This window comes from Electrona antarctica, assembly GCF_951216825.1.
Source record: "Electrona antarctica genome assembly, chromosome: 3".
Classification (NCBI taxonomy): domain Eukaryota; kingdom Metazoa; phylum Chordata; class Actinopteri; order Myctophiformes; family Myctophidae; genus Electrona; species Electrona antarctica.
The window spans coordinates 25,789,814-25,803,812 of NC_136808.1; the positions used below are offsets into that span (position 1 = coordinate 25,789,814).

At 45.2% G+C, this 13,999-nt stretch overlaps 1 protein-coding gene across 1 annotated transcript in view; it reads left to right on the top strand.

Annotated features, from left to right (window-relative positions):
- Positions 1–3,123: 3,123 nt before the first annotated feature.
- Positions 3,124–13,999, top strand: part of LOC306919717 (cingulin-like protein 1) — a 70,587-nt gene continuing 59,711 nt past the window's right edge. The window contains 7 exon segments of the mRNA XM_079496271.1: positions 3,124–3,252; positions 9,709–11,061; positions 11,063–11,122; positions 11,124–11,445; positions 11,448–11,465; positions 11,468–11,662; positions 12,027–12,111. Coding sequence (XP_079352397.1) covers positions 9,754–11,061; positions 11,063–11,122; positions 11,124–11,445; positions 11,448–11,465; positions 11,468–11,662; positions 12,027–12,111 — 1,988 coding nt within the window. The 5' untranslated portion in view covers positions 3,124–3,252; positions 9,709–9,753.

Genomic DNA, 13,999 nt, shown 5'->3' on the forward strand with positions numbered 1-13,999 from the left:
CTGGGGGGGGGGGTCTGCGAAAAAATGGGAGCGAGTGTCTGCGAAAATGTTTTGGTGTGAGCGTTCCGGTTATCGATCAAATAGGTATACAGAAAATTATTATTTAAGTATAATTTATACTTTGATAATTAAAAAACTGATCTACAAGCTCACTGCAAAGTGTTGCATCGCAATGCATTGTGTGCTTGTACATTTGTCGTCTTTTTTTAATTTTGACAATTAAAAAGAGAAAAAAAACTAAATATTTGCTTTTGTATATAGGCCTACCGTGAAGTAAATTTGCATGCCAAGGTGTCCAAGGGGAAAAGCCAAACGGGTTTCTGACCGTGAGCTGCCATGCAGGTCGGCATTCAATGCCTCTTGTTTGAGTTTCTTGTATTATAATTCAGACTGATGGTCTGGAAAGAAGGCATATGTACAATAAATGGATCGACATATTCATGACTATGGTCATGACTCATGAAGTGTAACCTGACTCCGCCAGATTGCGGCAGTATTGAGTTCACAGTTCCCTCCTGCCTGCCTGCTGGCATAATGCAAATGTTGTCCAGCAGGGGGAGTGGTTCCACCAGGCTACATGAAGTGTGGGTCATGACCGAAAGAATAAGGTTGCGAATACACACATGGGCGAAATGAGTTTTCTCTGAGTGGCTGGCATCTTCCTTAGAGATAGGGTGAGAAGTTCAGTCACACTCAGAGTAGAACCGCTGCGCCTTCGCCTGGAAAGGAGCCAGCTTAGGTGGTTCGGGCATCTGGTTAGGATGCCTCTCGGGCGTCTCCCTAGGGAGGTCCTCGAGGCACGTCCCACCGGGAGGAGACCCCGGGCAGACCAAGGCGCAGGTGGAGGGATCAATTACAATTTAGGCATTCATTTAGCAGACGCTCTTAATCCAGAGTGATTTACAGTAAGAACCAACAAATAATAATAATCACATCGACTCATTGGCTTTGGAACGCCGTGGGATCCCCCAGGAGGAAGTTACTAATGTTGCCCGGGAGAGGGAAGTCTGGAGCTGGAGCTGTTGGCCCCCGCGACCTGACTACGGATAAGCGGTTGAAGATGGATGGATGGACATGATGCAATTCTCTGGACATTGAATTACTCAAGCACATGTCTAAACTCAACCCAGTTGCCCCTCGCAGTGTAGGTCAGGTTTGCCTCTACACCTACATATAGACACACACAGGATCTGACACAACAAATCGCTTCTTTAATATGTTGGTTTTCATCTCTCTCACTCACTCATTACTATATGGTGCACTCAGTGCTGGTCGATGAAGTACTCACCGTTTTTTCACTTAAGTAAACGTAGGAACACTCTGTTACAATTAAAGTAAGGTCCACTATTCAAAATTGACTTAAAAAAAATATACTTTCAAATAACCAAAGTAACCAAAGTATATAGGCCTAAGTGGCTACTGCAGGCTACTGCATGTTTTGTTTTGTATGAATGTTTTTACATTTTTTTTGTAATGCTTTATCAGTGTTTCGTCCACAGTCAGTCTTTGTATTCTGTAGTCTTTGAGTTGTGCTTTCATGTGAAATGGCCTACCCATTCTGCAAACTAGATATTTCAATCAATCAATCAATCAATCAATCAATGAACAGTCAACACATCCTACTCATGTAGCAACAGTTTACTTAGGTATGTGACAGAGTTAGCTGCAGCATAGAATCTGCATTTTGCAACTCCTACCAACATTAATTTCAAGTATTGCACATTTGCGAATAAAGTTCTCAATATCAGACGCAGCTGGCCAACGTAGACTACACCGGATTCGTAACTATCCACTAGATGGCGCTCTCGGTTTTAAAAGGCATTGCAAATATAGTGTGTTTAGTTAATGTCGTACGGGTCATTTTAGGCTGCAACTACTTTTGAGGCGAGCTGGGCGATTTTTTATACGAATGCAACCATGTTTTACTCTACTGCCTGTCATATAACAACATACTTTTACTGTTGGAACTTGGAAGGTAAACATACAAAGCAACAAACAATTATTACTAATAAAAGCGTCAGTTCTTGCATTATTGTTTCCTCTTTTTGTGTATTTGATCAATCGTGAGATCAAGGATTATTTATGATTATTTTGTTGGCCCTATACCAAAATGTTTCCCCAACTACTGCGATCAACTATAAATACAGATGCATTTTAAATTTTAAATAATTGCACACAAACAAAAAGCAGGTGCAGTGAGAAAAGTGAGAAAACGGATCGAGACAGTCGGAGTGGAGATCGAGTGCGCAAACTGCTCTGCATTTTGGGTGAAGGGAGATGGATGGGTGCACCTTTTTCGCTTTTTACGCACATAATCTTTTGACAAATAACAGGCTGAGAAACTATCTGGGCTTTGAGGCTGCTGAGCCCCCCTGCTGAGGGGGGTCCAGCTGGGCCGGGTGAGGGTCAACTGTAGAAGAAAAATGCGGCCGTGCATTTGGATTTTGGAGTGTTAATCTGAATTCAACCAGTCACTCACAGACCCGGGCCATTATTAGTGTATGTCATTGTGTATTTATAAGTGAACGTTTCGTGAAGATTCTTGTATTATGATTTTTCCGTTTTTTTGTGTGCAAAACTAATGCTTGGAATGGATTCAGAATCATGAAACCCCCCCTAGTTTCATATGTCACGTTACTTTAAAGACTGATGAAATTTAGAAATGTTTCACCTTATATAGTAGGATGTTAATGTCAGGGCGAAAATAAAAAAAATGTAAACCGTTTGTTTACATTGAAGAATCTTCACGAAACGTTCACTAAACTGGATTATGCTACATAACCTACATACACTACATTATTATTACTATTAGTAGTAGTAGTACTGTAGTAGTAGTAGTAGTAGTAGTATAGTAGTATTAGTATTATTATTATGAGTGCTAATGTGGGAGGGTTTGGGTTCCTTTGAGTCCGTGTATAATCCGTCGCAGGACGGTGTCCCGCGTCAAAAAAATAGCAGATCTACAAGCTCACAACGCGTCGATTCGCGACGCGTTGTAAACTTGTAGATGTGCTATCCCCCCCCCCCCCCCCCCCCCCCTGGTACTCGAGGGGCGGAGCTATGTCTGGCGTCGGTCGGGGCGTCACTCTGGAACTGTAACCACTGAACTAAAGTCCCAAAACAAGAGCAAAGACGTACAAGGAAAAATAGTTTAAAACAAAAAAACTAGTTGATTTAATCCTATAACTTTAATGTTTTTACAAACTACGTATCTTATTGGAGACAACGACAACAATACGGCGGGCGCTCCTGGTAAGAACACTATAGTTTTTATTTTGTGTGTGTTTTGTTTCGGGGTCAAACTAACTCATTCAATAATCCTCGAGAGAGAGAGAGAGGTTGAACTGGGTTAAAACTGTAAAAACTGTAAAAAAGTGTACAGACAGAATCGTTGTTTTTTTCGCCAAGAGAATGTTAAACTTCTCGACTAAATTGGTTTAATAATTCATAATTAAGAAGCGCAAAGCGTAGTATAGAGGAATAATTGTTATTATTGTTTTATTCCACCTGTTACATACACAGACTGAGCTGATGGAAAATGGCATGATGATGATGCAGCCACAATACTGTATGATACGTCAAACTGCACTACTGTAGACTGTATATATAATAGTTATTTTTATTTTTTTACCCTGGTACAGTGCACACACACACACACACACACACACAGAGCATTGCATACCGGTATGTTACTAGCTGGCTTTGAACACCATGCAGTGTTTGCGTCATATTAATATGAAACAAATTATTATTTATTTTGTGGTGCTATTGTTGTCATATTGTCATTGTTATATGTTTTGCATTCATGATGTCTCCAAAAGCTTGCTTAAAGCTTGAACAAACACAAGTTACAAAACAAGGCAGTGTGTTTGGACTGGCAGAAGAAAGACTAATGGTGTCACATGAGTGTAGTTGAGATGTTTATGTACAGCACTGGTTCCCAAAGTGGGGTCCGGGGACCCCCAGGGGTCCTTGAGGGAGTTCCAGGGGGTCCCCCAGCTAAATGATAGTTTGGAACCAAATGGACCCTTATGGGTCTGTAACTCTGAGAGTGTACAAATGGAAATGGACCTGTTAGGGTCCATTTTGGTTCTGTTTGTACACTCTCAGAGTTAAATTAACATTGATTGAATTGAATATAAATTGGGGGTCCCAGAGATAGAAATGTCATTAAATGGGGGTCTGTAGATGAATGCATGTCAATTTGGGGGTCCTTGACATGAAAAAGTTTGGGAACCACTCGTTTTGGACTTGTTTTCTATGTCTGCCATAGGGCAGACATAGAAAACAAGTCCACTGTTTCTCAAAGTCAGGTCCGGGGACCACCAGGGGTCCAATCAATGGACCCTTTTGGGTTCATAACTCTGAGAGTGTACACTACAGATGGACCACAAATGGTACCCGTACTGTACATGTTGGTTCCATCATCAGGACACTCTCTGCGTTCAATAGACACGCTCCGATAATCGGCCAGCGATCTGTCATATCGGCTGATATTCACTCTGATCGGCATTTACCCTATCTGTGATCGGCAATTTAATTTACCCTATCTGTGATCGGCAATTTAATTTACCCTATCTGTGATCGGCAATTTAATTTACCCTATCTGTGATCGGCAATTTTATCTGGAGAAACTAATCTTTTACACCATTTAAGTGGTATAAATGTCAATCAGATATAGAGTATAATATCATTTTGCCTTTTTGTGACAGGCCTAAACATTGTCCCGTTCCTCCCCACACACGGGAACAGTTTTGACATGGGTTTTGACATATAATCATTTTGGAAATATTAAAATTTGCAACATTTCACAAGATCGGTATCGGACCGATCATGAGAAAAACAATTGATCAGTATTGCTCCCAAAAAACCTGACCGGAGCATCCCTAATAGACACTGAGTATTTTTAGAGTGTATAGATTGGGGTCGCACTCGCAGCAATAAAGTATTGTATCAAACTGGGGGGTCCCTGATATGCGAAAAGTTTGAGAATCACTGAACTTTTTATTGTGCTTTGCACAAACATGTGGCCAGTGAATGATACCCCATACCCATCAAAGGCTGGGCCTTGACATTATAACCCCTGCTCAGCGCTGAACCTTTGCTCTGACTTGCATCATGAGCACTGAGGGAGTCTGTGGAGATGCTAGTTCTTCATGGTAAATAAAATGGTAAATGGTGCATTTATTTAGCGCCTTTATCCAAGGCGCTTTACAGAGATTGTGCATTACATTCATTCACCCATTCGCAAGGCACACTATACACTCTGTCTTTCTTTTATCTGTATTGTATTGCATTGTATTGTACTGTATGTGTCATTGTATGTTTAGTTTTACTACCATTTTAAGAGCCTGCTCAGGCACTACAGATGTAAATTAGCTTATGGCTAACTCTGGCACATTTACATGGAAGTGAAAACTGAAATGTTGATTAATGAGCATTGTCCCTGTCAAATAAAAAAATAAAAAAGGCACCAACCAGCACATCAGGAGCAATTAGGGGTTCAGTGTCTTGCTCAAGGACACTTCGACAGTAACTCTGGGGGAGCCCGGGTTCAAACTGGCAACCTTACGGTTACCATCCGGCCACTCTACCCCTGAGCCACTGCCGCCCCTTCATGAAGAACAGTGATTCTCTCTGACCTGTTGATCATTTCAAAGAAGGGCCCCCTAGTTTGATATCGTTGCTGTCGTGTCCGGGGCAGAAACACCTCTTATCTTCTCCATATTCTAACTTTTTTCTCCCGTAAATCAACTCACCACTTGATCATACTACAAACAAAAGCATGAGAAGTATCTAGGCAGCAGATATACAAGCTGTCAAGCTTGTCGATCTGCTTACTTTTGATGCTTTTGATATGTGTTGTGAATCCTGAAAAGTGGCATTTTTTTCCCACCTGACAGAGACGATATGCATTGATATGCTCCTTGATCAATTCGATGAATCCAAGAAAGTAATGGATAGATGCAGCTGCATGGTAGTTAATGGAGAACAGAACACAGAGGAGGCGGGGTTGGCACAAGTGTTTCCTCCCTCGCACTGTAGAAGACAATGGGAGGAAAACAGTTGCCTTAACACACCTCTGCGTCCTTGTGTGTTAAATACATGTACATGTGATACTGCCGGTGAGAGAGAGACCCCATTGTGTTGTCCTTGAGCTATTCTGTTCCGCAGAGAGAGCACGGTTTTGTGTTGACAGACAGCAGGGGACATTTCAATTGTCCGTTAAGTTACTTTTCACCTGCTCTGCGTAGGTTGGTAACGGAATATATGAACTGAAGTACTGGCTCTTCTGAGTCATACTGGCTCTTCTGAGTCATCGCGAGAGAGAGTCAGCCTGTAGATAAGGCATAGTTAGAGGAGGAATTTTCTTTTTGCCCTGGCATGACTTTAAAGCTCAATTCTGGCATTAAAGCCAGCACGCATACCGTAGTACATCTCATAGTCATAAGGTTATACCTGTTCTTCTGTTGGTCTACCAACCTGACCTATAAATGCTTCAGGCTGGCCTGTCCATAAAACGTTGGACAGACAAACAAAGTTCTGACAGACGTATCTGAAGTTGGGAAATGGGAATGATGCTTTGTAGTTCTCACCAGTGTTGTTTTTGGCAGCAAATTTCTATTTTAGTTTTAGTCATATATACTGTGTAGGCCCTTAACTTTCGAGTTATAATTCGCCCATCACGGGTCCAAACTAGCAGATCTACAAGCCCACAATGTGTTGTTTTGGCGCACAACCCTGTTGTATGACAAAGCATATATACATTCTGTTTTGGTCTATATTTTTGCATTAAAAAAGAAATCAGGGGTGGTCAACGATCTCTTCTTTTCAACTACCAGGCGGTCAGATAGATAGGTCATTATTATTGTTTGTTCTCCCCGGCTAGTCAGAATTTATTAAGTAAATTCTCATTATTAAGTAAATTATTGACTTATTCTGTTCATGCATTATTTTAATTGGCAGCCTACAGTATTATGCCAAAAGCAATCCGGCTATTATCACTATTTGTCTAGTATAAAGGGCCTATATATATATATATATATATATATATATATAATTTTATTTTGTATTTTTTTATTGCTAATTCTGGGCTGGCAGATGTTTACCGGTGATGACATACCCGAAATAGAGACGGCAGATTGAAAGTGGTTTTAAATGACCGTTTCAACGATTGCCTGAGGTTTGCCTCAGCCTGCTCAATTCTAAAGGTGAATCTGAGGCCTTTTGCTTTTGTTTTAAGTCTTATCTGTGCCCCACTTACAGACCCATCACTATTTATCTTGTATTGTAACACAGCATTATCAGCAAGGCAAACAGGAACCAGTTAAAGAGGCCATTGTCCATGGAAACGCATGGCGGCTGCTGATGTGTGTCTTTATTACGGGCCTCCTTTTAAGAAAAGTGGCTGGGTTACCTTGATTGTATAGCTATAAATTATGCTGATGAATGAATCCCTGTGATCTGTTGTGATGCAGTTAGGTGTAACAGCATTACAGGAGTATCGCCAGGCAGCTGACTCTCAATGTCCCAGTGGTAGATTAGTTGTTCTGGCTCCCAATTATATAACCAATTCATACATTTGAATTAATATGGTGTAACAAAGTTAAATTGACACATTGACACAAAGTAAGTGACACATTTTCCATGGCACACTGCATAAACTATAGGGGCCACAAATTACAGTGCGATTTACAAGGATCAGCTGAGCGCACGCACGCACGCACGCACGCACGCACGCACGCACGCACGCACGCACGCACGCACGCACGCACGCACGCACGCACGCACGCACGCACGCACACAAATTCACCAACTCTAAATATGGCAACAGCCACACACGCACGCACACAAATTCACCAACTCTAAATATGGCAAAAGCCACGCACGCATGCACGCATGCACACAAGCACACACGCACACACATTCACCAACTCTAAATATGGCAACAGCCAAAATGATTCCGAGATGACAGTGTATGATGCTATGAGCTCTTATTTTAACAACTCCCCCCCCCCTCCCCTTTTAAACTATTTCAAAGCCTTTGTTCTGTACTGTAAACAGTCATCTCGGTGCACCGTGTCCGTTACTCACCTGCTTTTCTCTACCTTACTAGACACCTGATCATATGGGATGTTTTAACCCATCAACGCCTGAGACCAGATTTCTACAAAATGTCTTCTAAATCATGACAGTACGTTTTAACAGCGGGAGACCAACGGCGAGCGTCGCTTGAATTTTATTGGCTGTCGCCCAATCGCCCACTGTCGCCGGCAACGTCGCCCAAAAGATGAATTATTTTTATCTTTTCGGCTGACGTTCCTCTGCCCACTTTTCGACCATCGCCTGTTCACCTGCTATCGCCTCTATCGCCAGTAGTTGCCGGGTCCCATTGACAAATAATGCACTTCCGGAAAATCCGTCTGGCTTTCGCCCGCTGTTAAAACGTACTGTGACAGTTTTCTGATATGTTTCTATATCAGTGGTTCTCACAGGGTTAAAACCTCATGTTTCTATATCAGTGGTTCTCAAACTATTTCATGTCAAGGACCCCAATCTGAAAATAATGTTGTTCCAGGGACAACCCCCCCCCCCCCCCCCCCCCAGAAGCAAATATTTGAGTTAAAAACATTCCCTGTGAATGAAGATATTTTCAAAGATTTGCACTACGTTTTCACGATTTTTTCCCCCTAAAATAGCAGATCTAAAAGCCTGTGTAGATCTGCTATTTTTCAACAGCAAACGTTTGAAAATAATGGTTAAAGCGGTTAAAAGCTATAAGGTGACACAGACATGACGTGTCCTCAGGTCTTAGTGTTTTAAACAATGTGGTCCCATCATGCTGACTCACGGCGTTGGTGCGCAGACCGCGACCTGCACCTCCTCCTTAGCTGACTGAGGGTAGTAGTTCATTGACTCTCTGTTCAGAGAGGGCTGACGAGAGTCGCTCGCTAAACAAACAAAGCCTGGGGCATATATAACAACACCAAAGAATATTAAGTTAGAATAACATAATTAAGGGTTCTGAATGATGATGATGATACTTAAAGATCTCCTTTGTGGCTGCAGTGTGTGGCGCTGGCTGGGAAACCTCTAGGATGGTCCTGTTGGAGTCAGTCACCCCTGCAAAACAATAAAGCATTGTTAAATAAAGCAACAATTTCGACCTACACACTGGCTCCCCGTCGTCAAACAAAGAATTCACTACAAAATCCTGATCACCACCTACAAATCAATTTCTCTTTATCTAGGGCAGTCGTGGTTGGTTGTGATGTCATTTTAGTTGAGGTTTCATTGTGATTCACGGTTTAATTGTCTTTTTTGGCTGGAACATGAATAGAAATTACATTTCTGTTTGTCTTTTAGCTTTGTTGGGCAGATATGACAAATAACATACCATTACATTAATATGGTCCTCTGAGTTTTTTTCTTCTTTTTTTTTTACATTTCAAAAATTAGGCCAGGTGAGTGGTCAATAATGGAAATGATGATGATGGAAATATGACATTTCTACCCTAACCCTATACAGATTAATTGGAAAGTAGGCTATTCTTAACGATAATGCAAAAAGAATTGTGATTATCTCAAATAATTGCAATCATGTAACAATTACGACACGCCTAGAAACATCTGTTTGACGGAAGAATCCACTGGCAGGATCTCATTTCCACCACTAATAACAACCAATTTCTTATTTTCCCTTCGCAGAGGTGGTGCCACCTAATTGAGGGATTTTCCTTCTGCGTTTCCTAAATGGAGTCGTACAGAGTGACCGGCATTCCCAACAACGGCGCGCTACAGCGAGGGTACACCCACCCCTCCCGGCCCTCCTCCCGGTCGCACAACGGGGCCGGCTCCTACGGCCTCAGCATCCGCGTCCAGGGCATCGACGGACACCCCTATGTGGTTCTAAACAACCAGGACAGGGGCCCTCCTCCGCAACCCCACGTAGACCCTAACAGCAATGGCTACATTGACGCGGAGGGCTCTTTCATCGATAACTACCACGAGTATGATTTCCGCGGAGGAGGAGCCAAGGGCTCCCGTTCCACCAGCCCCTTCACGGAGTACAGGTCTCAGAGTAAAACCACCACGCACTACGGCGGCGGCCCTCACAACGGCGTCGCGGCGGATTCCAACGGGAGGAAATCGTCGTCCGCGCTTCTGAACTTCCAGCGGCACCCGGAGATCTTGCAGCCGTACAATCCGGAGAGCAACTCTCTGGCCATCGACGGGTACCACAGCCTGCCCTCTCGGCCCCTCCCCGCGGCCGCCGACATCCATGATGATGATAGCAACCTCCAGCGAGTCTCCTCTCCCGCTTCCGCCGAGGTGTCCCACCACGCCGGGTCGCCAAGCTCGGATCAGAGTCGAGTTCCCGCCCCACAGCAGACGAAGACAACGCGACCCCTACCCAAGAGCCAGCCCGAGACGGCGGCCCCCTCTAAGCCTCAGGCCCAGCCGGCCGAGCCGCCGCCGCAGTCCTCCTCGTCTCAAGCCCAGCCTTCTCCCCCCGAGACCGAGGCTCAGGTGCAACACGCTCATCTGCAGAGCAAGCCTCAACAAGCCCAGGTCGCACAGCCACAGACCAAACCCCACCAGAGCGGTCCGCCTCAGTCCAAGCCGGCCCCTCCACCACAGCCACAGCAGCAGCCAATAACGCCCCCACCGCAGCCCCGGCAGCGCTCGGCCCCGTCTGTGCCACCCTCCGCCACACCGCCGGCCTCCAGTCCCACCGTCGGCGAGCGGAGCAGCAGCAGCGCCAGCGGGCCCCCCTGCGGATCCCCGAGTACCGTCGGCGGCAGCAACAGCAGCACCGGCTCCAGCCTGGAACAGACACGGCACCGCGAGCCCGACGTCCTTCCTCTGCGCAGGACGGACTCCAGCGGGCCGGTTCTGCAGACGTCATCGTCGTCTCGCTCCCGCCACTCCTCGTCGTCGTCCACCAACACCGCCCGGGGGGGGGGCCCGCAGGACGCCGACGCCTCGCTGGAGTCGCTCTACGCCGAGACCATCAACCGCCACGAGAACCGCCGCTACATCCCCTTCCACGCCGGCACGGGGCCGAGACATCGACACGGGCTCCATCCCCGGCGTGGACGAGCTCATCGACAAGTTCGACGGTGGCGGGAAAGGACGGCGGCAGCCAACAGCGGCGGGGCAGAACGGGGGGCCGGAGGAGCCGGATCAACGCCGAGGACAGGAAGCGCTCTCGCAGCGTCGACAGCGCCCTGCCGTTCGGCCTGCACGAGGGGGCGTACATGGACGAGTTCAGCCGGCGCCAGGGCACGTGCATGGAGCACGTGCTGCGGCCCTCGCAGCTGCGCATGCAGAAGACGGTCGGCAGCCAGGACTCCTGGGCGTCGACCGTGGAAAGGAAGGCCGGCTCCACCACCACCACCAGAGCCCCGGCTGGTGCTGCAAGCAGCAGCCGCAGCGCCCCCGGGTCCCTCAGAGCACCATCTCTACAGCGTCGGCTCCATCCAGGGCTACAAGAAGCCACTGAGTCGCTCCTCGACTCTACCCGCCCGCCTGCGCAGAGAGCCAGGAAGGTGGCGGTGCCTCCGCCCCGGGCCCGGTGGTGACAGATTCGCCATCCCCGTCTCTGGCCAAGCCCTCTTCCAGTGCAGGGACAAAGCCTGGCACGGAGGTAGACGCTCAGGTAAACACAGTCAACATCACAGTCAACATCGGTCTTTTGAACCCGTTACGACCTTAGGCTGATCCCTTCTAAATCAGTACTTTTTTCCATGCCATGGACCGCCACAATATGTATTTGGTCGCAGACCCCTAATCTGATTTTCCTTTTGTGCCAAGGGAAATAATTAAATATATACAAATATTTTCTAAATATCTCTCACTATTTTCAAACCAAGAGAAATATTACTTTACTTATTCCCCCCCCCCCCCCCCCCCCCCCGGATGTTATATTATATTGACGTCAGAATTGGTCTCAGTCCTCGCTCCAGTTAGTGACCTCCAGCCTTCTGCTCATTTCCTGTTCTCTCTCTCCAGGTGACAACCTGATCTGCTGAAAGGTCAGCAGGAGCTTTCACAACAAACACACGAGGAGACGGCTAAACTCATTCTGTTCAATTACCTCAAAGACGGGTGAGTACCAACCGAGCTGCAGTCTCAGACGTTTTCTGGTCAATTACCCCCAAAGACCCGGTGAGTACGGTCCAGTACCAGTACCTCAGACGTACCCAGTACCTCAGACGGTCTCATTCAAAGAAGTACCGAGCAGCAGGTCTCAGACGTTTCTCCGCATTCTGGTCACTTGGCATTTTAACCCATTTAGACCTGACATCGAAATTTAAAAAAATGACTTCTAAATCATGACAGTTTTCTGAAATACCCATGAGCACCTATATATCAGTGGTGCTCAATATTTCATGTCAAGGACCCCAAAAAATATATGTAATGGGTCAGAATTTCAGGCACCTCATTTGAACGTAAGAATGGAGTGGTTTCTGGACATTCAGGTTTCTAGCAAAAACAACGCTCCCCATCCAAAAGCATTGGCAGCATTGGCACCCTCATAGGTAGCATTAAACAGTCAGTGTGAGCGTGTCCTAACTCCGTATTTATATGGTGAATAAACTATACTAGCTGCTCAGGCCCTAAAGGATATAATGCTTGACATTAACATTTCACCAAGTTACCCCATTTAGACCTGAGGACGATTCTACAAATGCCTTCTAAATCCTGACAGTTTTCTGAAAAACCCAGTCGTTCTCAAACATTTTCATGTCAAGGACCCCCAGAATAATCTGTATTTGGCCGCGGACTCCCATCTGAAAACATGTTGTTCCAGGGTCCCCCCAGAAGCAAAGATTTTAGTTAAAAATGTTCGCTCTGAAAGAAAATGTATTCAAAGATTTCCGCCACATTTTCGCGATTTTTGAAAAATATATATAGCAGATCTACAAGCTCATAGCACGGCACCGAGTGCCACGCTACAAGCTTGTAGGTCTGCTATTTTTCAATAGCTTTTTCTATTATACTATTATACTTGTTATACTATTTTTCAATAGTATAACATAATGTTTAAAACACCAAAAGGGGTTCCCGCCCAGAATGGGTTAACACGCAATGTAATGGATTTTCTTTTAAACCATATTGTGGGAGTGTTTCAAATGGTTCTTTATCTGAACTTGACTGTTTGTGATAAAAAGTGAAGGAATGTGCTCTGCCTTGCCCTCTCATCCAAGCTGCGAGCCGTCTGGATTTTGTTTCCTGGCAGAAGTTCTCTGTCTTTGGCTTTCTCTTCATCGCACTACAGTGAAATGACTCAGTGAGGGAAAGGCTTTGTCCTTGTTCTAGAACTTTAAACTCTTGAAACTCGGTATGGACGATACAGGAGCTGGATTTAATTTGAAGTTAAATGCAATGACGGTATCCATGTTAAATCCATGGATACCGTGTATCCGGTCGAGCAACTAGATAATGAAAGGTGAGGCTTCCAAACCGCATACTCAAGACTAATAGACGTATCAAAGCTTGACTGGCGGCTGTATCGGATGACTTTCATTTGGCGCGTTCTTGAGCGTCTTGAGAGTTACACTAGTCCAAAACATGGTTACTTTTCAGGATTCAAATATAGCAGATCTACAAGCTCAAAACGCATTGCTTCGCGTGTCGCTTCGAGGTGCGTTTCGAGCTTGTGGATCTGTTATTTTTTATGCTTTCGTGTGACCCTGTAGTGTGCTCCAGTAGGTCGTTAATTTACAAATAACCTCAATGTATGGAGACCGCAGCGACATCACATATTAGTCCAGCGATTCCCAACCTCTGGGCTGTGAGGATATTGCAAGTAGGCCCCCCAAATAATGTGCAAAGGAACACATATTGTATTGATAGTATAACATTAATATAAAAAATAATAAACGTAAACTACAAACTTAAAAAGTATACTACGATAGTTATTTCCACTGATCCAAACTTGGAACACAAATCGATTGCAGTTCAGGCTTGTGTTGGATTGTGCTCAGTAGGC